At 42.9% G+C, this 24,701-nt stretch overlaps 1 protein-coding gene across 1 annotated transcript in view; it reads left to right on the top strand.

Moving 5' to 3' along the window:
• Positions 1-24,701, top strand: part of LOC135902177 (atrial natriuretic peptide receptor 1-like) — a 243,877-nt gene that overhangs the window by 163,726 nt on the left and 55,450 nt on the right. The window contains exons 4-10 of the mRNA XM_065432127.1: positions 796-931; positions 1,687-1,778; positions 7,190-7,325; positions 17,112-17,196; positions 17,759-17,882; positions 18,697-18,768; positions 19,600-19,677. Of these exons, the coding sequence (XP_065288199.1) occupies positions 796-931; positions 1,687-1,778; positions 7,190-7,325; positions 17,112-17,196; positions 17,759-17,882; positions 18,697-18,768; positions 19,600-19,677 (723 nt within the window). The remainder of the gene's footprint in view (positions 1-795; positions 932-1,686; positions 1,779-7,189; positions 7,326-17,111; positions 17,197-17,758; positions 17,883-18,696; positions 18,769-19,599; positions 19,678-24,701) is intronic.

The following is a 24,701-nucleotide window of genomic DNA, read 5'->3' as shown; positions in this document are numbered from 1 at the left end:
AACCGTGAGGAACGCGGGATATGAGTACACAAAACGGCTGATGCATTTAGTTTTGCAGCAAAAGCAACAATTCACAATCTTCTCTAGTGTATCATCACGCGTTTCTTTACATCTCTGTGATGTATGTATTCGCACATATATTACAAAGCAATAGCATGAATTCTGTGACGGCAATAGTTTTAACTGCTATTTCATTGGAATATGAAATGACTTGAGCGCTGCTTGTCAAATGTGCCTTGCACCGGAGCTTTGCCTAGGTTAGTACATAGCCTCTCTGCTTGTTCATGCCTGCAAATTGTCGAAAAAAAAGGGAAAGTGTAGTGAGAAAAATTTGCATCTTTTTAGCGCAGCCCGTGTAACGATAAATATCGCGGGGAAAATTGTTTAATGCTTGCATTGTGGTTGCTACTTTCAGAAGCGGGCAGCTTGGGTAGGTCTTCTGCTTTGCTGATATCTGCGTGGTCTAATGACCACTATTCAAGGTGTCTCTTCTGGTAATATTGCGGAAGGCACGTGGAAAGCATCCTAACATTTTCAGTGCTTCTTTCCAATGCTAATATTACTTGAATTTTTATTAATAGAATACAAACGTTATATGAAGCATTATTACTTTGTCGGCTACTATATCACAAATTGAGAATAAGTGCAACTACATCAATCAAATCATGTTCACAGAAAAATTTTTAAAAATAGGCACTGCTTTCGAAATGTTTCGACAGCTTTATTTTCCCACAAATTGTTTCCTGCCTAAGAACCAATCTGATTGTATTTTTCTTTCCTTTCTCATTAACTTAGGTGAACCCTTTTGTCTCCGCCTTCTATGAAGCCGTAATTCTGTACGCCCTGGCCATCAACGAAACCATAATCGACGGCATGCCCATCACAAATGGAAGTTACATTACACAAAAAATGTGGAACAGAACATTTGAAGGTACGTACACACCAATTTTCATGTGTCCAAAAACGTTTTGATGTATTAAATGTATGTCTTACACATAGAGATACTGTATTCCCTTGGTGACCATGTCTTATTTTATTTTGCTATAATAATAAATTATTCCACATGACCAAAGGGACCGCGATTCATTGTGTTAGCGAAAATTGACGTCCACGGGCAAAAAGTGTTATCCAATCGCCGCCAATCGTTTCATAGTTAGCAGAGCTTCAAGGTTCTATTACTTCATTCTTATCTTCCAAGTTATATGCTAGGAATTTTTACCGGAAGGTACAAATAAAAGGGGAAAAGAAAGGAAAAGAAAGAAATGACAAAAATACAGTACGTGTGAGCAATCGACGACAGAAGTACGTTCGCCTAATTAACTTTCACATATGAAGCCTTAAATTTGTCTCAGCGTGTTTGTCGATTTCGAGAAAAATAAGAAGAAAAACAAATAGCACCCTTCAACACGACTAGGTGATCCGCTAGGGTCAGAGGAGCTTAGGTCGATAATTATGTTTCGACAAATTTGCTAGCTGTCTCGTTGAACCTTTCCGCCGGCATGTCTTCCTACTCGTTTCACACTAATTTGTGATGATTCCATCGACTCGGCACATAGCTATTTTTTTTCATTTTTGCCTTTTGCCAGGCTTAGCCGGCTTCCAGGGACGCACATTACGGGCTTTGTAGAAGGTGCGCCAATTAAAGGCTGAAAACTGACTGTTGTTTCGTTGCTCGGACTTCTCTAGGAATCACGGGCGCAGTGAGAGTGAACGAGAAGGGAGACCGAGACTTGGACTACTCGATCCTGGACATGAACCCAGAGACAGGCCAATATCACGTGAGTGCTTGGTTTGCATATATCAAACAATATACGATATGTGTAAGCAATATATTTTCTGTGCCTAAATACGGACGTCAGTATTGGTGCTAGGAACAAAGGACAAAGTAAAAAGAGATTTAATGAAAAGGCACCTCCATAAATTATTATTTTAGAGAAGACTGAAATAATGCATATGCGAAACAACATATGCAAATTTTTTTTCAGCAAGGGTGCTGGAAAGATCTTATTATTTGTAATTAATGAGCGGGTATTGACAGTTCCGTTTTCTATCAGAACGTAGCCACCATGAGAGTATCGACACGAAGCGAACACGGGCTAAGCTGAACAACAAGTGCCATATCCTCCGAGACACCACCGATGGCCTGAAGCCGTATATCTTCACGAAATTAGTCCGCTACAATAGAAGCCAGGCATCGGCTCGTGTGTCATGCAAAAATAAAACAAAAATTATACAGATCCCACGCTCTGCGAGAGCTGATGATTTGCGAAGCATTTTGCAGGCGGCTGGTTATCCAGCGTCGTTTATCCAGTTACCGGATGTACCGGCGCGTTTGTGTAAAGTAATTGCGTGCGTGACGCGAGCCTGTACATGACAACAGAAGCAACACGACGACGATGGATGGTAACGATGGTAATATGATGGTGACGTCATGACGACAAGTTCCGTTTTTACTTCGGCGAAAAATAAAAGGTTACAACCCGGGCCGAACCCGAAGGATGTACCGTGAGAAGAGTACCATGAGAAGTACCGAAGGAGTACCGCGAGAGAAGGAGTGCGGAATGTGAGCCGATGCCGAAGGCGCTGCAGCATAATGTGTCTCAAAGTCTTGCCCTGCCTGGAGACCAGAATGAGAGAAACCCACACGCTTCCACTCATCACGCAGGAAAGAGAGCGGCAAGTCTGCGGCATAATAGAGACTGGAGCACGAGGAACTGCTCTCTCTCGTTCTATGTTAGGTGCTGTGCGCGATGGTTGCCCGAATGACCTAGTACTCCTTGGCACGAGAGACACACGCCTGCTATCATGATCCCTCGAGTAGGTTATAAATAAAAAAAAAGGTGGTGGCCGAACAGTTAGTTTATCGGCCTATTGTGCTTGGAGTCCTGCAAAGGCACACCGAGATTATTTCTTTGAGTTGTTAAAGAAATAGTGGATCAGAAAGTGAATATTGGTATACTTGATGTAGCACATTGTTTTACATGCATCTCATGTAGCCACCTTTACGATGAAGAGTGTAAAGAATTCACAATTCTATATCGGATTTATTCTCATTACACCAGGTGTCGCACAATGACGCAAAGGAGTTGTCTATCGAAGACGCACCGCTTATTTGCATTTCTGCACTGATGGCGGCACTTTCATTGGTCATGTGAAATTTCTAGCCCCGCTTAGACACTTCCTTGTCTTTCAGAACGACGTGATGTGCCTGCCATTTACTGTACACAAAAAACTTCAGTGGCTCTTTTTATTTCCATTTCTGCTAGGAAATATGGACGTAAACAGGGAAAAGCATAAATTCATTATGCTCTGTTCCAAATCAAAAAAGGAAAAGCATATTTTGTGCAATATTCTCTATTATTAGAAGCCTTTGTACTTAAACGTTCTAACTGCTTATATTTGTTTCTTTCCTCATTTGCTGCAACCCGTTCCCCTATTTAATGCCTTTGGCCCTGAAGCTAATAACAACTAAATAAATAAATAAATAAATAAATAAATAAATAAATAAATATTGAGGGGACTCAGCCTGTAATATTTTCTATGCACTCGAAAGAAAAATGGTAAACCAATCACCAGACATCAAGAGACCTGTCAATATTTTTAAAGCTGTATCTTTAACAGATATGAAAGCCTGTGCAATGACATGTAAACACTTATTGGCCTATGGGGCACCACGAAGGCTTCTGGGGTGTCGTAATATAACTGCATGCCCAGAGGCACACGAATATTGCTTTAAAATTTGTATGCTAGCTTGAAACCTGTCTATTTAGCCACAACACTGTCTACTTAACAAGGTTCGCGGGATACCTAGATAAATAATCAAAACGACACGGCAAGAAAGAGAAAGATAAGGGAATTGGCAGAAGGAACCAAGAAAAACAGTTGTCTGTTATCCAGTATATATATCGTCTTGCTTGCTGCCTGCGCGCTGTCGTCTGGCGATCGCTTCATTTTTGCCGCAAATAAATCCGCTCTAGGTGAAGGTGTTCCGTCGTCCTGCCTGGAACGCCAAATCGAAGAAACATTCGTAGTTCTTCGAGGCCCTTAATATGCTCATTTCATCATATAGTTCCGTAATACGTTTTCCTCTTGGCTGTTACAGGACCCGATTTCACTTCCTTTTGACTAAATTTTTATTGTCGCATGTAAGTGCAACAAGGCAACTCTCGTTGCAATTCTAAGTTTTGTTTCGTATCTGACGACGAACTTAGGTTGGCCTATAAAACGAATACAAATGATTACCAACAAAAATAAAAGCACGAGTGCAATTAATATTCACTTATTTCTGTCTAATTACGCAGCTTTATTTCCTTTTCAGTACTTCTGTTACACACTGTCGATGCAACTACTCTTCAATAACCACATAGAATAAATAGTCCTTGCGCCAATAAATAGCCTTTCTCAGCCGTTGAATTTCTGTAGCGCAGCTTCCCCTGTAGGATTACAACAGGCGCCTATGGCGCTTTATCACAAATTTATGAAATGCTCCCTGCAAGTTAATAATGCGTTTTGTTCCCTTGCCGCTTTTCTCTGAATTCCGTGCGAGAATTTCGCATGCAGATTAAAAGGGACACCGACTTTGTGGCTGCTTTTTGTGGCTTTAATTATATCAACTCTAATGCATTTTTCGTGGCGGCCAGCGCAAAAAAATTTTCGTCTTCTCCTTCTCTCGTAGCGGAGGTCGCCACGAACCCAACAACGCAGAGCACAGAAAGCTTAGCACGTTTTGCAGCCAGGCAACTTCTCCGCTTCGGATGCGATACCCTGGAGGTCTTGCTTTTGTTTTTTCAGAAGGAGAGGCCGCAGTGGGACTGGAGCATGCATAATGCATTCTTAATCTCCGATCAAATTTAGATTGCCGCGCAGCGTGAGCGAGGAACGGTGCCGCGTTTTCTTCTCCTTTTCTTTTTCCTTGAAGCTAGGCATATACAAGAACGTGAACTAGCATTGAAAATACAGAACGGTTTTGAACGCTTTTTCCTGCACATTCTTTTAAGAACTTTAGAAAAGTCAGCTTCGAGGCAAGCCATATCTATGATATTTCTCTGGGCTGGGAAGCGCCACGTTCCAAGTTCCTGGTCACACTTTCTGTTTGATTTTGCTTTGAAAGATTAATTCCGATGGAAAAACTTTGGTGATGAAGAGGAACGATTCTCGCCCCTTCTCGCTCACTTTAATTCTTATTTAATAAATATTTTGCTGTTAGACGTACCCTTAACACACTGCAGCACTTGTTCAAGTGGTAGTATTTATGACAATTTCACAGAATGGATAGTCAATTAGGGACTGGAAGTTTATCAAGCGCTTTGCTGTGGTCGTGGTAAGAATAATGATGTCCCTTGACCTGAACCATAACTTATTTCTCTTAGGTGCGCATCCTTTTAGGTGTCACTTGAAACCTTCAGCGAAGCATTTTGTAATCTAATAAGGGCTTTAACCGCATAGTGGCAAATTACTAAAACACATGAATATGGCATTTGATGCGCTTTTCTTCTAAACAGGGCCAAACGTTTTGTATTCTATGAAACGAAATGTTCGAACGAAAAATGCGAGGCCAAGATCATAACGATCTGGCACGTAGAGCAAGACCTTGTATTGCAGCAAGGGTCTGGATAACATATCTTAAAAGCATACATTTTCAATCCCATTTGTGAAGCTTTTTGATGTGCCCACACAGATCGTTAGTAACACAGTGTGTTTATCTGTAAATCTGAGACTTTTGTTCTAGCCCGCAAAAGTTGCCAGAATTACGCCAATACTCATAAATTATGTGCCCATAGGGGCATCTTTATATAGGGAATGAATTGCTTTGGCTTTTCTGGCAAATGATGTCCGCCTGAGCAGACAATGAATTGTCAGTGACGTGATTCGTGTGCTCTTATTGGGCTTTAAAAGTAAGTGTCGAAGTTAAAAAAAGGAGTCGCAGTTCCGCCCTAAAAGCGAAGAATCGATTGCGAGAGGAAATAAGTCGACAGCTATACGAAGTAAGGATAGTAGTTTTATTGCCTGTTTACACGTGTGAACACAGGCATACTAGCTAAATTAACAAGCATGGCGTCACGTGCGCAGCAGCAAACATGAACACATCTCACTCGATCACCGCGGAAACTCGTTGTGAAAATGGTGGAGTGAAGAAGCGGGGCAGCAGCAGCGAGCGAATTCACCTTTGTGCTGCCTCTCGCAGCAGCGCGAACTAAGTCGCGAAAACACAACGCGCGGCGGACTGCGTTCCCGTCGCAGATGGCTTTCGAGATACAACGGCCAGGGTGGGCGGGCGTGGCCGCCCGGGTCGCCCGGAGTAGAACCAACCCCACCTAGATAGCACAAGGCCTATTCACTTCGATCCATGACGTCATGCTACTTGGTCCGACTGCCATAGATTCTAATGGGGACGCTCCCGACTAGGCAACAGTGATTTTGACGTCACCGCTTTCATCACGCCAGCATTGTCAATGGAAATTTGGGGCCAGGTAGCCTGACGTCATGGATCGGAGTAAACAGGCCTTGTGCTATCTAGGTGGTGTTGGTAGAACGCACCCCTCCTCCCTACCCTCCCCATGGAGCTTTGCGCGCGACGGAAGATAACGCACTTCCTCCGCGTTTTCCTCCGCTGCTTGGACAAGATTGAGCCCCGATCGCCAGCTCACCTTCACACACTTTCTTTCGCACAAGTAGCACGCGACGCGTGGCGACGGTTTTATCACCCTTGGACTTAATGCGGAAGCTCACTGTGGCGGCGACGTCGACTGTAGAAGTGTGCCTGGAGTGCTCATATAATTGCTCTCGCAATAAAAGAAAAGAACGCTTTACACCTGCTCATAAGTTTTCGTCTGAGCTCATTTGTGAATGACTATTATGCATCTGACCGAGTATATATGCATCCAAAGATCACCACAAGAGAAGAATGTCTGCCCAGCACCATTCGCGTTTCCTATCAAAATCAGAATTCTGTGTTTTCATTTTGCCGCACGTGGGTAGCCATGGTACCAAACGCGCACCGTTATGCACGATGACAAAGTCATGTTGCTACGAGTTATTGTTAGATTTATGTACATAAAAAACGATCCCAAAAAAGCAATAGAAAGAGCAAGCCGGCAACTGTCACAAAGTGTATCAAAGTTACATCCACATTTAGTATCCGAAATAAAGTGAGATTTGCTTCATCATTCAAGACCAATATTTCCATTAGGTGGTTGCCAACTACTTGGGAATGCGGCACGAGTTCGTGGACGTGCCCAATCGCACCATTCACTGGGCCGGAGGGCGCACCTCGCCTCCTCCCGACGTACCCCGCTGTGGATTCGATGGATCGCAGTGCGCCGATGGTGAGTACAACATTATGAGCACTCTTTCGCTCTTTCTTGCGCTCTTTCTTGCGGCTTCACCGCGGTGCATTAGTAGCTATGGTGTCGAGATAGTAAGCACGAAGTCACCCGTTTGATTCCCCGCCACGGCGGCATCATTTCGATGCAAAAATGCTTGTGTACCGTGAATTGGGGGCACGTCACAAAGAGCAGGTATCAAAATTTAGAATCCCCCTTTACGGCATGCCTCATAACCATATCATGGCTGTGGCACGTAAAACCCCATAATTAAATGTTTTTCTTAGGTAGTTACAGATCACATGTGCTGTTATAAAACGCTAACTATATGAGGTCTCTGAACCATAGGGACTATTCTGTCCGTGTGAGTAGGAGATGCAGGTTAAGGTCGAATGATAAGAGTACTATATATATATATATATTGAGAAAGAGAGAGAGAGCACAGTCACACGATCACTGCCGGCCAATATAACCGCTGACTGTGTCGTCACCAGCTTACGCGCAGCACAACCAACTCAACACCGATTCAGGCTTCTCTCTTTCTCTGTCTTATAAGTACAATTGCACTATTCAATCGTACTAGCAGTTCTTTCCCTTCTTGTTTACGAGCGCAACTAATCCCCGGGCTTTGAATTTCCGTCTGATTATTTATTATAGTAGCAGAGGCTATTTTGTGGACGCGAGGCCCACATCGCACCAAAGCGCATTTCGAGGGCGGCAGGAAATTGCGTCAGGTTATGAAATCATGAAATTTTCACGCTGGAGTTGGAATCAGTTAGCGCTAGACAGAGGCGATTGGTGGAGATGTTGATGTTTAAGATGATGATGACGACGACGAGGACGATGACGACGGCGTGCGAATATATATCACAGCTGCTCAGCTGCCTTCGTGTAACGGAAACCTACCTTAAAGTGGCCCTGAGCCAGTTTTTATCGAAGTGGAGAAACACATTTGAAGTCAAAATAGACTATTTCCGAAATACTTTGCCGTGAAAGGTACTTCAGCGCGTTCAGCAGAAGCGGAGTTACTGGCAATCAACCACGACCTGCGCTGTGCTCCCGTTCCTTCTTCAGTGCCTTGCATTGCGAAGACTACGATGCAGTGGGACGTGCCCACAACGCTCTGCCTTCTGTCCTTGTGGCGCGCACATTAAATTTCATTTGGGATGTTAACGTATGCGCCACGACGTCCGCCTTTGGTGCCTAGGATGCGTTAAACATAAGCCAAACGCGGTTGTCCTCAGCGGCCGCATTGCGCTTAGCCAGTGTACTCAGTATCTAAGCGGTGACCGCAGTATCCACGCCATGTAACCGATCACAGCTTCATGTCAGCTATGGGCCAATAATAGCAGCCGTCTAAGGGAATGACGAAATAAAGCGTTCGATGGGGAAGTAAAGCGTCTGGAAAAGAGTGGGGACACGGCCTTCTGGTGAAAACAGAGCGTTTGAGACAAATGTCACATCGCGACCCGCTTGCGATGTCCACGCACCACGTACGGCAACAAAACTTGGCTGAGCCCGAGGGCTGGTTCAGGGTCCCTTTAAATATGGCACATTAAGTACACATGAAGGGCACTGGGTCCTAGGATACCAAACAAATTATATTTCCCAATTATATTTGTTTGTTTTGCTCAGTATGACGATTTAAATGTTTTATTAGAAGCGTATATTTCTTGGTGAAGATAATATACCTTTGTCAGCGTAGTCAATTGAACTTTCTTGTGTTTCCAAGAATGTGTTTGTTTACGAGGTATTTGAATGTACTAAGAAATGTGTCGCCGTCCTAATCGAAAGACTTTATTTGTTTCCTTATTCGACTTGTTTCAGGAAGTGGGATAACACTACAAAGTACGTAACAGTGTTTTGCACTTACAGTTAGAATAGCAGTATCAACAGAAACACGACATGAAAGTAGACGGCGACGTGTGAGGCTTCGTATTGTTTACTCATGCAAACAGTCGGGCTGGTTAGTGCAGTTGCAGAGAAGTAGAACGCTACCTATTTCTGCGCCCTCATTGCCATTCACCACTTTCTATGCGCCCAGTTAATGGTCATTGCAGTGAGCATCAGCAGGTTTCCAAAGCATTAACAAATGTTGAAAGCCTCAATTATCTTCGCTGACCCAGCTGAATTAAAACCAGGGACTTGTCGCCAGATCCGGAAATCGAGTGCGGAAACACGACGGTTTGCAGAAGCATGCAAGTTTTTCAGTGCTTTTTATACTTCTTCCTTTTTCATATTTTTTTTTTCTTCCAGGATTCTCTCTTCATTTTTTACACCATCTGTGCACAAATGTGGCAAATCTACTGCATGTCCCAGAATTTAGTTTTGAAGTAAATGTGCGTCTGCCGACCTTCTCGGGTTTGGCGTAAGTTCTAGCAAAGAGGCTTAAATAGCCCCTGTTTTCTGAATGAAGAAACAGAAACAGTAACGGCCGTTTCCGTGCTACGTATTAAAACATACATTGCCACAAAAACCTAAAATCCTAAACCGACTCCCACCTATCTCTAAAGCACACTGACCTTTTAGTAAAGGCGTATTATATTCAAATTATTCTGTGGTTTACTGGACTGTTTGTCATATCTAGAGATTCACTATGTGCCGAAGTGTGTGTCGCCTTTATTTGCTAATTCTGCAGAATGAGTACGTGCCACTGTGACATGTGGAATACCCCTCATTTACGCCATTGCTAACGGTGCTAGGTCTGTGTTGTCTTTCCCTGTGTATACGCCTGTCATCTTCATTTATTCCTATGCATCGCGCATCACCTTCGTCCTCGCGAAATCACTGCGTAGACGTCTTCCACTGTGCATCCGCCTGGTTCGCGGTTTCTATTGGCATTTTGACATAGCTTGTGGAAAGTGTAGTGCATAAACATAAAAAAATTGCATGTGAGTAAACTGTGACCTTTGTAGTTGATAAACATAACGTTGCAGAAATTACACGTTGCATAGGATGGAAGTAAAGAGAATTTAACGCACCACCATTAGATTTAGAGCTTTTATTCAAACGTTTTAATAAACTTTGCTTCACGTACATTTCAACATCTGTGTCATAATTTTGAGGCTTAGTGTTTCTGCGACAACTCTTTGTAATTATCAACTATCTAGATTCGAAACAGAACAATAATTTTTAATAACCAAGCTTCAAGACAGTGGTGGACATGAAAATGTGCCCCGTAATCGCTAAAAGGATTATAATAGATCAACATAATACTGAATAATTTCTTAATAAATGACTCTAGAAGTCATCTTGTAACTGCAATGTCGAAGTCAGCAAATACTGAAAACACAATTTCTTCGCTATAACCTATGTGCCTCGCACTTCTTTTGAGAAATAAATGTTCAAGATCTGCTGCAAAGCGCACTTCGTAACATGTGCGATGCCGCTTTCAAACATTTCACTAAGGCGCCATCCTACATCATATGGTTCCACAGGCTTGCGTATTTTTGCTTTTCCAATTTGTGCTGTAACGGAAGAATCTACACATTTTGCGCGAAAGCCATTTAGTCTTGCCAGTTTATGGAGCTCACGTATCTAGCGTCGTCAAGTTTCAGCCGGAGAATGAATGACTTGAAGGTTACTATAACAATGTCTAATTAATAATTAATGTACTGTTGTTCAAGGTCATCAACCACTCCTCTGTGCCAAACATGGTAAAGGGATCTGTGGATATTTCTTGTTTCGATTGGAATAGAGGCCATTCTATTCGTTTAGCCATATCAGGATAGTTCGATGATGAAGCAGGTATATGACTATTGTGCAGTAATCTTTGAACTATGAAGTTATTGTGGATGTAGGAACTTTCGCTTGCGCATTCACTTACGGCGTGCCTGCAAAAACAAGAGATGATTGAACATCCTCTGAAACAACAACACAAAAATAGTGACGGCCTTTGCGTAATCACATAAGATAAACATAACTGCATGGAAATACCAAAACAATTGGTATAGACCTTGGTGGAGTGGAGGATAGGATGTTCTATCAGCTAGCTCAATGGCTTCTCTGCCCAACAAAAACAGCGGATTCTCATATGCATTGATGACCGGCACCGCCTCAATCCAAACAGTGGCGCTTCCTGACAGTGTGACATGTGCCCTGCCTTTTTGAGGCTTTATTTATCCTTGATAGGACCTCCAACGGTCCCCAAAGCCCTCTTCTGACTGAAGCCTCCCTCATCATGACGCTCAGAAGCGAGGACACCGAAATTGCCCCGTTTGCCACAGGCTAATCTCGGATTAACGTAGCACTCGGATGCGTCCATTAGCCTTCCTTCTCCGTTCAAAAGGCCAGCTGTCTCCTGAGAAACGCGCATTCTCGCTAGCTCTCCTTTCCGCGGCCCCGCAAGAGAGAAGGAAGTCTAGTGGTCGGTCTGCCCTAGAACAACAGAGAGAGAGGGAAACAGTTAGCTTTAAATACTTTTCTATTGCTTATGTTTCTTTACTGTTAGCATAAGCAAATGTCAAATGAATGTGATTCCTGTTGTGTCCTGTTGTTTAAGAACGGGATATTGTTACAGTTTATTATTCTCCAACTTTTCTACAGCAGTGTCATTTCTCTTCGTTATCAATATTTTTGCTTAATATCTGCTGCAATCAGTCTTTGCAATGCTTGTGTAGTTAATCATCGGTAGCCTTACTGATACTAATGCATCCAGCGCTGGTACTAAGGAAATTTGAAAAAATTCTTTGCTCATAGTGATGGACTATTCACTTTAATTTACTGAATGATCCTTCTGGACTATCTGATTGCATGGTCTTAAAGCATACGTCATGAAATGTACCTCGTAGATAGATTAATAGGTTACACAGGCTCCTTATATAACTTGCGAGGAAGTTAGAAGGGCCTTAGAGGACATGAAACGAGGAAAAGCGGCAGGAGGAGATGGAATAACAGTAGATTTATTCAAAGATTGAGGCGACCTCATGCTAGAAAAGCTTGCGACCCTTTATACGAAATGTCTCACAACTTCAAGGGTCCCACAGAGCTGGAAGAATTCCAACATTATAGCTTACTACCATTAGCTCACTACCAGTGTTGCATAATATATTCACCAAGATGGTTTCCAGTAGAATCAGGACAACGCTTGACTTCAGTCAACCAAGGGAACATGCTGGCTTCAGGAAAGGATACTGTACAATAGATCACATCCATATAATGAATCAGGTAATCGAGAAATCTGCAGAGTACAGTCATCCTCTCTACATGGCTTTCATAGATAGCGAAAAGGCATTTGATTCACTAGAGATACCAGCAGTCATAGAGGCATTACGTAATCAAGGAGTACAGGAGGCTTACGTAAATATCTTGGAAAATATCTGCAAAGATTCCACAGCTACCCTTATTCTCGACAAGAAAAGTAGGAAGATATCTATAAAGAAAGAGGTCAGACAAGGAGACAATCTCTCCACTACTGTTCACTGCATGCTTGGAAGAAGTATTCACTTCTTCCAAGTGAATTGGGACGGCTTAAGAGTAAAGATCAACGGCGAATATCTCAGCAAACTTCGGTTCGCAGATGACATTGTCCTGTTCAGTAACACTGGGGACAAATTACAACAAATGATGGAGGACCTTAACTGAGAGAGTTCAAGAGTGGGGTTGAAGGTTATTATGCAGAAAACAGAGATAATGATCAATAACCCGGCAAGAAAACAAGATTTCAGTATCGCCAGTCGGCCTCTAGAGTCTGCGAAGGAATACGTTTACCTAGGTCGAGTACTCACAGGGGACAATAACCATGAGGGGGAAATTTACAGAAGAATAAAATTGGGTTGGAGCGCATACGGCCGACATACTAAGATCCTTACTCGAAGCTTGCCATTGTCACTAAAAAAGAAAGGTGTACAATCAGTGCATTCTACCGGTTATAGCATATGGGGCAGAAACTTGGGGAGTGACAAAGCAGCTCGAAAACAAGTTAAGGACCGCACAAGCAGTGATAGAGCGTAGAATGATAGGCGTGACGTTAAGAGACAGGAAGAGAGCGGTGTGGATCAGAGAGCAAACGGGCATAGCCGATATTCTCATTGACATTCAGAGAAAGATATAGCGCTGGGCAGGGCATGCAATGCATAGATTAGATAACCGGTGGACCATTACGGTTTTAGAATGGGCGCCAAGAGCAAGCAAGCTAAGTCGAAGACTGCAAAAGGCAAGAGGGATGATCGAATCAAGAAATTCGCAGGCGCAAGTTGGAATCGGTTAGCGCCGCAGAGGGGTAGATCGGAGGAAGGTGTCTTCGTCCTGCAGTATACTTAAATTGGGTTGTTGTTAATAATGTCGATGATGTCAATGATGATGATGATGATTCTTTAGAACACTCTCCGTCAACAATATTTTTCCTTGCTGTTAACATAATTTTTGTCACATCCACCATGATTTGGATGTGACAGTGTTCCAATCTTCGTTTCGTAAAAATATGGCACAGAAGTGGAAGCTACGACACGTGTTTTGTGACCATTCGATACTGTTTTTGAGCTTAAACAGTCGACGTTCTAAAGAGGAGGAAGACCCTTAGGAGGCACTGATACACCGTGTTTCAGATGTGACACCAGAACAGCAGAACACGGTTTCTTCTCGATATTTCGCTGAATTCAGAAAATTATCCGGGACAATCAACATCACGATAACAATGTTGTGGTGGCGAAGAGTTAGGCTCCAGCCTACATGTGTATAGTAATCATTACTTCAACACAGATCAAGGGCAGCAGCTCATATTATTGCAGAGCGTTCGTTCGCTTGTCAGCCGTCCTGATTTGTGGTTGCTGCCTATAATTGCCACCTACGTAGGAGGTATTAAGCCGCTGTTGTCATAATCAGGATCGAGGATGACACGGGCTAACTGACAGCGTCGTGCTGTCTTTTATTATTCTCTCTCTTCTTTCTTTTTATTTGGGGGGGGGGGGGGGGCGTATATTTAGAGAATTGGTGCTGCCATCCGCCAAACTCTCTCAGTTACTTAGGCTTTAGCGCTGTCTTGCTATGTGTGACACGTCCTGAATCTTGAAATGGTATTTTGGCCGAGGTGCTGTTTCTTGCAAACATCACATAATCTAAAGTGACAGGAGCAAGCAAAAATATTTTCTTGCCCTGGATAAGTCTCTGGTACCACTCCGGCGTAAAAGCCCAGCTGCGTTAGAAGAAATTTCCCCAGGGAGCCTGGCAACGAGCTGTGATTATCCCGTCACTCCTCCTATAAAGATCTGGAAGCGAGGGAGCGAGAAGGGTTTCCTGATTGTCGTGCTGCAAGTCCTTCGCGCAGTCCTATATTATACCTCTTGCCACGAATGTAATGGTAGAACAAAATGCATTACAGGAAAAACTTCTTATGGGTGAAACAACCCTATGTTTAAGCTTCTGCTTCTTCCAGTTTCTCTTGCAACTGAAAGCGAGATAGTTGTGTACTTTTAAGACGATCAGCGTGCCGCATTTTGAGCTCATAGATGGCTCATTATCTTTTTTTGTCTGCGTGATCATTGTCTTTTCCCCTGAGAACCTTGTACCAGTGATGAAAAGAACACTAGAATTAAAACGGGGGTTGCGATTATATAAACGCAAGCACGCACATAGAGACGTAAGGAAAGAGATACTTATACTGCTAAAGTAAGCGCTATAATTGTATAACTTGAATAAAGAACTTGTATAGTGCTATATCTCGACGTCAAAAGGACGAAAAAGAACACACGCAATTGATGTTGTGAGCTTTGTCTTATCTGGCGTTAATTTGTTGCAGCAATATATCACACCTATATAATTCGAAAATAAACATAATAGTTCTGTCGCAGTAATAAATTGAACCATGCTAATTGCATGTTCCTTCACTTACTTTCAACGAAACGCTATAACCAGTATCATTGATGCAATTCTTCAGAGTATGCCGACACGTGCTTCCACGTGGTGCTGCAAAATCACTTCACAGCTTGCTCACTTTGCGAAAGCGCTATACGTTTCAGAAAGCGTATTACCACAGGCGATTTTTTTTTCCTAACCGCAAACGAGGGGTGGGGGGAGGCGTCCTAGAACATAAGAACCCCTTTTCTCTGCTTGATCTCTTTAACTTCTTTCGCCTGATCCGCTTTCGGTGGTGCCTCACATCTCGTCTCGACTTTGAAAGTATCGAATTGTCACCGCGTGACGGCATGCTATGCGATAGAGACGGACGAGCTAACGAGGTCTTGGAAAAGCTCGCTAAGAAACGGTGTTGAGCCTCTCCTGCCTCCCATTCCCTCCTGAATGCTTCCTGCTAGTGCAAGCAGGAAGCGACCTCGTGTTCATTAGGGGAGTAGAATTCTCTGAGCGTCGATGGATCACAGAAGGAATGAGGATGCGTAAAACGGCAATAGGATCATAGTATCTCATCCGGCCGCTAGAATCTCTTGGCTAGGAAAGGAGGATCAGCCAAGCTGCAAGCGCAGCATAAGAAACCCCAGCAACGCCTGGACTTCCTGCATTGCACCACTTGTTTCTCGGGGTTAATCTCGTTAAGACCTCCTTGCTCCTTCTGAGGGGGCTCTTTGCACTCGCGGCGTTGGGATGCTGAACTAAAGGTCATGTACTATGGAGCCTCTCAAGGAGCGAGAGTGGAGTCGTGCTCGTCGAGGTGGCAAGCCAAGAAGACTTTGCTCACTGCGCAGCTTCCTTTGGGAGAGAGAGAAAGCGCTCCGTGTTCCGAGGCAACATCGTTTTGCGCGGGCACCTGTTGTTCTGTGTCGTTCATTGGAATCTTCTTCTCGCAGAGAAGGATTAGAGAAGAAACAGCAGCAACAAGCACCTGGGAATCAACAGTTTGCCTTTAGGGAGCTAATTAGACAGCGTTGTGGTCGCAAATATGCAAATTGTTTCCATGCTTGGGCCTGTGTGCCTGTATCTGTATCTGGGGATCTGAAGCACCTGACTACGCGCAGCATGGTCGGTAAAAATTGTTAAGGCTCTAAATCAACTTCAGATAGCTTCCTGGTGTATCGTCACGGCAAATCGTCGCAAATAGTCATCTCGTGCCTCTCTCCCAAAAACTAAATGTTTGTGTTTGCTGTCACTTTATGTTATTACGCAATAATATATATATGGTAACAAGAATTCAAGAGCACTGCACAGTGCTCGTGTATTACAAGGCGCTTGAAATGCAGCCTAATGTTGTGTGTGAGGCATTGGCACCATTGATAGTGTTGAAAAAGCGTGCTTCTTTCGTTTTAGGAAATCGTTTAGCCAAAAATTCCAGCAGAGCCTCATTACACATTGGCACCCTTGCTCACTTACTCAGTGCTGTTTTGAGTAAATGTGCGACTAGAGCATATGATTACACTGTGATTAGTCATCCCTCACTAAAAAAAAAAAATACAGGCAGCTATGATGGCCACCCAAGACGCGCAACGTCGCCGTGGGTGGTGAAGTGTTACAAGTGCCAGTATATTATGTTGCAGTGAGGAAATGGTGTGTAGAACGGCTTTCTTTCGTGAAGGTGGAGCAGGTGGTTCCCTGAATTCATCTTTCAAGATGTTAACGCAACAATGAACTTGAATTTGCGTTCTTGATCTGCGATATTTTCTATTTAACGTGGAATCCAGACTGTAAACTAGCGTTCCTCCTCCTTTTTGGTTAACACGTACTGTGCACACGCTTCAATACCACTGAGTAAACACGAATTACGAAAGTCTGGAATCTTTTGTAGCCTGATATTCTACAAAACGTTTTTTTCATGTTATCGATGTGATATTAATCGTATCATATAATATGGCATGATTATCTTTCCTCATAAGAATGCCCCATGCCCACTCCCATTGCTTTCAGAAAGCCAAGGCAAATACATGATCATCACCTCAGTACTTGGAACCCTGATGATCATAGTCTGCCTCGCCTCCTTCTTCGTTTACAGGTAACGAGCAAGTGGGCTATTGATCTCGTTCTTTTGCATAGTTTATTTTTATTTTATTGTAATTATGTTTCGGATTTCAATATACCTGATAAGAAAACTGTAACGACTAGTATGGTGTCTATAATTAATACCTTGCTTGCACAATAACAGTGCGTAATAATCCATGCTGTCATCGTGGGACCAAGCATGCATGTTCTAGTGTGCCACAAAATTCAACAAAACAGTTCAGTATCATTGGATGTGCTGAAATGTAATGGACATATGACTGTGACTGGTGGCAGTGACATAAGAATTTACACCAGACTATTTATTTTTACATTTTCTACGTTGCCATGTACCATATATAAGAACCGTATGTGGAATTTAGTTTTATACAGATCCCTTACATCATCTTTCTGGAGGAAAAAAAATTGAAGGTAATGTTGTATGTTCTACAACATCTTTGTTTCCTCTAAGCATCACAAGCCGTAACTGCAGTCCGCGATATTGTTCATAACCCTTTCAAGAAATAGTGTTGCTTGTGTCGTTAGTATCAAGTGCGTTCCTTTCTGAAATGATGCAGGCATTTTAAGTTGGAAGCGGAGCTTGCATCCATGACATGGAAAATTCGGTGGGAGGACATCAATCAAACACTCTCCAACAAGCACGGGGCCTTCGGATCAAGAATCAGCTTCGGAAAAGCGGGTGTAAGAATCATTGAATCATTAAAGCAGGAAATATTGCTTCAATATCAAACTGCTTTATTTATCGAACTTAAATGTGTCTTTCCCCTCTGAACACTGTCACAAAGGCACACCACGTATCATTCTCACACTGCAGAGAACACTATGAGGCTCAGCTTATATACGGTCAGTTTCTTTTGTTCCAATGTTAGTGGACGAATATGCATTTATTTAGTGGACGATGCATTTATTCATTAAGTAATCGTCCTGCAGTTTATCGTAGTAGTTTAAAGGTTAGTTCTTTATTTCTTTTAGTTTTTTTTGATGACTCATGGTGCTGTTAAAATATGTTAGCATTTCTTTCGCGGCTCCTTTATGCTCTGGTCATTTTCCTAGTCTTCAACCTCTGAGGTTGTGGAAGCCTGAAATGGATCGAAATTTATTTGCCTCCGGAGACTGATGGCATAACTAATGTAACATTTTGATCGAATTGCATGCTTCATATGTGCAACATGAATGCGAGATAAGAAACATTCTGGCGCTTTACTTGAGCTGAGATGAATTGCTGTGAAATGTGTGTTAGTCAAGTCTGTACCTTAATTTCTGTAAGAGCCAACATGAACCGGCGTCTTTCGTTTAGTCCAGACATTCTGAACATTTCTGAGTTTTTGCAATGGCATCATTCTGGACATTCCTATAATATTTCTCTCCAGAATATTGTTTTCATTTCAAGAAGAAAACGTATGTTGAAAGTAAGAACTGAATTCTATGAACTCAACTTCAGTAACGTTCATGGGCATATTTCATAGTGAAAAACATGAATGTTTATGTTGTGCAGAGCAGCACGTCGTCAGAAACGCTGGCACTGCGAAATGACAGACAGATGTTCATTCGAACTGCCTACTACAAGGTAAGTACTATAAATTTATTAAAGAAGCTCATGTAGTATAATTGGAATGCAAGTAAAGGCCACACGATAGATCGTTAGTTCGAAGGCGATTTCTTTTTAACTCATCAACCTTCAAGCCTGAGCTGTACTCGTCATGCCGATTTGCACGAATATCACCAAGGACGTGATCTACTCGTTCACGCTATCGTTTTCACTGCTTTACTCTCCGTGAATGGGCCATGCGTGTCTGCTTAATCGTCGCTTACTGTCGAGTTTGGGCGCTCGTGCACATTATTGTGTAATTTACGTTTTTTTTTCTTGCTGCAGTGGGTTGAGAAAATTTAACTGAATGCTTTTCTGTATTGTGGGACGAAGTGTTTTTATGAAAGCACGATTTGTTATTGAATATGTTTCAAGGAGCACAACTAAGAGGCATGTATTAAATATTTTTCAGGGAGCACGCTGCGGGCAATATCTCGTGGAATTGAAAGATAATTTGGAAATTTCTCACAGTTTTCAGGGAAAATTTTGAGAGTAAAACAAAAGGAAAAAATGGTCAAGGCGCACCCTCTAATGCATTATTGCAAATACAATTTTCTAATATATTTATGTGGAGATCAGACACAGTCAAAGTTGCATTAGGTAGATTGCAATCAGTGACGCAATGCGAATTAAAGCACCTAAATGTTAATACTTTGCCACAGTCTGCATCTATTTCTTGACAACCATGTCAGTAATACGTGTAACAAAGCAAGTTAAGTGCTATAGAAAAAAATAAAAATACAGCTTATTTGCAATGCACAGCCAAATAACGTCCACGTTGCATGTACTGAAACTGAATTGTTTTCTCAGGACACCCTCGTGGCAATTAAGCCATTGAACAAGGCAAGGATAGACATCAACAGATCCCTTCTTCTGGAGCTGAAATACGTAAGTACTGGAAGAAATCTCAGCTAGAAAGGTGCCGTAGAAAACTTTATATTCAATCCGAGGGAGGGTAGCTTCTGGCCTTCAACTAAAATATATATATTTTTTTTCGTTTCAAGGGATAACCTTTAACCGTTACAAAATCCAGGTGATTTACAACCGCGGCTTCACTTTTCGCTTCCTGTTTCCACTATGCGTGTGAAAGGTCTTCACTTATAAGGCTCAGTTGCTTAAATCCCAAACTCACTTTATTAAAATGTTAACGGCTGGGAAGATGGAATTGCAATCCACTCCTCTTTAAAGGAAGGAACCAGAAAGAAACGAGCCTGAAGAACTTAGACCTCTCTGCTTTTTCACATGTGTGAGGGGTTCACACCCAGATCCAAACTCAGACAGCCACTTTTACTGCTCAGAAATGTGAGCTAAGAGCTGCTGCTGCAAAGTTATTTTTTCCGTTTCTCGGACAGTTTGTGGAATGTGCTTTTCTTGGTGCATTTAATTTCGCCGCTTGTCCACGGCAACTTGATAAGTGAGTTGAGCTTTTATGTTAAAGGTGTTCTTGTGTTCTTTGGGAAGACCATCAAGGCTATTGCTTCCGTTTGCGGTGGCTATGCAAATGCTCATTTGAGACTTCCTTAGCGAATACAGCAGAGGTTGTATGCTGTTGGCTCTTGTTCGGATAGTGCGCAAAGCATTTAGTTCTATTACCGGAATCATTAAAAACTTTTCCTCCCTTACACGAAAGGTTTGTTACCTAGACACAGGTATTTTTAGACTGCTTTTGAGCGTGACGGGAGCAAAGCCCGCATTCCCAGTGCAAATTATGTTACAAAAACGACATGAAATCGTAATCTGCAGCAAGCTAATTTACTTTTTTGCTCAGCCCAACGTGAGCGAAGGGCTTAAGTTTTTCGGTACCGCTTGAAACGTGTGTGTTTTCGCTGCTTTTATGTTTTTATATTTCATTTGATGACGTAGTAGTCGAAACGCTTGCTGCGACACAAAATTATAGCCTGGTCATAGGTGTTCTGAGTCGATGCACAACAGTAATAATTTCTGAGACATGCTTTAAGTATTCTTATCTGAAACGTAAAAAAAAAAACGCCTCAGGAACTAAAATGAAAATAATAATTAGCTATTTTTATTACAAGTAGTTGGAGTAAAACAAAAATTTAAACAAACGAAAGATGCATCTGATTCCTAGTTCCTAACTTTTGTAAATCAGATAACTAAAAATAAAATATTGTGAAAATTTGTCGGTTTCAATACTAGTGACAGTGATGCCCAGCTATGCGGCAAAGCGCTATTTCCGCAAGTGTGAAAACGGGTAAGTTCCTATTATGAAGAAAGTGTTTGTTTTAACTTATTACAGCAGGCATATGGTTTGATTTTTGCAGCATTTTAAGGCTCCTGCCCTGTGTTGCTTCTCTGCCCAAGCAAAGTGACCTAGCGTGCGTTCAACTGGCGCTGGAGCCTCCACATGCCTTGTTCAGTTACTGTACAGTGCTGCACAGTAATGTCTGGTGTATCAGAATGTTGTGCAGCACTGAATAAGGGCACTTGCACACGCGGTTTTAAACATTTAAGAAATTAGACGGCTAGTGAAGCGTCAGTCGAAGGTCGGTCTGAAATCGACTGTATGCTCTTCTGTGAGTGAAAGCCCCAAACGACGGGAAGGATTGTGCGTAATAATTTGTACAGATGATGACAAAGGGGTGATGAACAAAAGCTACCCACGGTGGTAAAATCGCATTTGATATAAGTAGAACACTATTATCTAAATAACACGCACTCATGAACATCTACCATTCTTTAGGACATCGTAAAACCAGCCAAGTTGAACAAAGCGCAAATTTTGGGTCTTGTTATTGAACTGGTAGGAGCATTGGAGGTTAGTTTGGACAATACCTCCACTCGAAGTATTATTTTTCCAGACTCAGCCATCTGTCGAAAGTTGTCAAATCTGATAAACAGCCATCAGCTGTTATTTCAGACGGCGCATGATGCTGCTAGTATAATAATTCGAAAGGAAATATTTAACAATGCACAGCCAAAGTGTCGATGAAATTGATCGATTTCTAAGGTGCGGAAACGAACAAGTTGCACTTGGAGCGAAATCGCGGGATAAAGCTTAAGTGGCGCGTCTTATAAGATTAACCATTACGAGTGCTAGTTGCAGACGTCAATTATGTTCACCGCTGGCATTCACGCCTTAAGACAGAAGGCAATGCGGTATATACATGTGATAGTGACTCGCAGTGACATAGGCTTCAAATGACCTGAACTGTCATGCAAACTTTACTTACTATTAGGTGACCGCCTCCTTTTAAATCATGGAGAATCACAGCTTTCATGAGGCATCACCGCTATTGCCGCCATTTATTGTTCTCAGAAAAAAACTGGAATATGCCTGAGAGCGCCTCCACTACGTCAGCTTCGCACTGCAGCTCTTGTCTTCGCATTTGACAACTTGAGGATTCACACATTTGACTCTCTAGTCGACACTCTATAAGGATATTGTCACGTAGTAGTGACGGTGAAGAAAACAGCAATACGGTGGAATACAAAACTAGCTTTTATTGGGCGAACCTGTGCCCACAAAAACAGGCTACACTTCTAGCACAACGATAGCGGCGAACGCGGTCGGCGATCGTCGGAAATCTGATCAGCGGGTCAAGCGCGTCGGCTTTTATAGAGCAGTCATCGAATGTTCCAGACTAATTCTTCGGGCCCGCGTGCCTTCGACAATATTCTACACCATTCGCGTCAGGTGATGAAATCAGAAAACATAAGGATCGGCGACAACAGACAGCGGATAGAAGCATCGATAACTTTCCAGAAACTTCGGGTACATGCAGGCTCGTCCCACGCTGTGCGATTACATTTGTTAGGCGGCGAAACGTGGTTGCCCGAAAAAGATAAGTACACGTGTCAATATTTAGAGCTGGGCGACTTCTTCTAAATTAGGTGAAAGCGACCTACCTGTCCCCGCACAACTTTACCCGAGAGTATACTCAACGCGAAGGTGAAGCGGCTGCGGCGTGTGGTCGATTTGCACAAAGGTCGAGCACGACGCAGTGAGAGGCACACTGGTGACGGGAAGACGAAGCTGCGGGTCCGAGATTGGGAAGACGACACGCACCGCGCGGTCTTCGATGCGATCGATCGACACCAAAGGCTCGCGGATCTCAATTTTCTTGCGGCGGCTGAGAGGAGGAGTTCCGCGCGCTTCTTCAGATTGAGTACGGCGTCTGGCGGGCGGGCGGGGGCGGCAGGCTCCACTTTGTATGGAGATGGCGGGTTGCCGTCGAACGAGAAGTGATGCTGAAAGAAGGGTTGCGCGTCTCTGTGTGTGCGGCGAGGGCTGAAGCCGAGGCGGTGAAGGTAGCAGGCGAACGACGACGGAGGTAGACGGCATTGCCGACGAACTACGATGAAAGAAGCGCGCAGGAAAGTGAGGATCCTTTCACCAGAGTCAAAGGGCGTGGAGCTATCGTTGAGTTCTGTATGGCAGCGTCATAAATGGAAATTACTCGCCTGTCGATTTCACGGATGGCGCTCGGTGGGATGCCTCCGGAGCGAAGGGCTCTCTCTGATTGCTGCGGTTTTTTCGCTGGGGCCCAACCCGCTCTATTTTGTCTTCGTCGCGGGGCTCACCTTCGATTTACAGGAGCCGGTCACCACTTCGCTCCATTCGCATCGACGTCTGCGTTCCCTTCTTTTTGTATTTTGCGGAAATTGCGGTCCCCGGGGCACCGAAGCGGGGGAAGCCGCAATTGGATATACTGGTCCCAAGAAGCCTTGATCTGTTCTTGTTATCTGATATAGGCGCGTGTATATATATATATATCTTTTTGATCTTGTGGTATTCTTGGCTGACAAAACAAGTTTTTGTTCTTACAAGCACACGGCATTCGTTGCAGAGCGCATATTCTTTTTTTCATTGTGTGCTCACTGCACATGATCGCATTCAGCAGCGAAGTAAATTTTCACGAACAAATAAAGGTTCAGGAAGGGAACGATGCAATTACATGCAAAGAGATCTAAATAAACGCTGTTCATTTCAACGACGTATATGCGTGTTTATTATTTTGTAATTTAAGCCCCCAATACTACATTCTAGAGTGGTTACCACTGTTTCTTTTTGCTTCAATTGGGATCATCTCTCTTGAGATAAGCTTCCTACATCCACGAATCACCAAGGGTCTAAAGTTCTCCGGCTACTACTCTCCACGACACTCTGTAGACTTTAGTGCACCCCCGAGCCACCTTCTGTTGCTTGCGGGTGCAGAAAGTGTTATCTTTCTCTTGACACATATATTGTTATCTTGCATCTGTATAAATAGGGCAGCAAACTAAATGTACGCCGCGTTGACCATGCTCATTGGCTTTCTGACTTACCGACATTTCTCCTTCAGCACGAACAAATGCAAACTTCAAATGTTAAAGCCACAATATAGCACTGACTGTATTCATCATACCTACCCAATTGCATTTACCGAATTAAAGCTTCCTAATTATTATCAGAAATTAGCGGGCAGTAATTTTGTTACGTTTTAGATACATATTTGTTAATGACATACATATGCTGTGTTCTAGCACGTTATACAGGGCTTTCTACGATACACCTAAGTTTTCTACTTTATGCGTACATAGCCGTGACAACATTCTAGATCTAAGAAAACGTCTTCCTGCTGTTTCCACAGATAGGCAGTAGTGATCACCTGGACGTGGTGCGTTCGTTCGCTGAACCAATGAAGATGCAGAGAAAATAATAAATGCAGGATTTTTTTCAGCGATGTATATGTAATCGGGTGCGATTGTTTTTTTTTTTTTACATCATAGGAATTCAAAATTCACACTGGTAGTTAACTATTTAGGATAACTCAGCACAGCTTATTTCTGCTACGCATTTTCTATTCCTCCTCGTCTTTATTACGGATGGGCTCTCTGCAGATTGCTGGTTTTCCTATCTGAATGACGGTATAAACCAGACACGGCATGCTTTATTGAACTGGAGAGTCGCA

Source organism: Dermacentor albipictus, chromosome 4 (genome assembly GCF_038994185.2).
Source record: "Dermacentor albipictus isolate Rhodes 1998 colony chromosome 4, USDA_Dalb.pri_finalv2, whole genome shotgun sequence".
Classification (NCBI taxonomy): Eukaryota; Metazoa; Arthropoda; class Arachnida; order Ixodida; family Ixodidae; genus Dermacentor; species Dermacentor albipictus.
The sequence above is the reverse complement of the archived record's forward strand: the minus strand, read 5'-3'. Positions and strand labels throughout refer to the sequence as shown.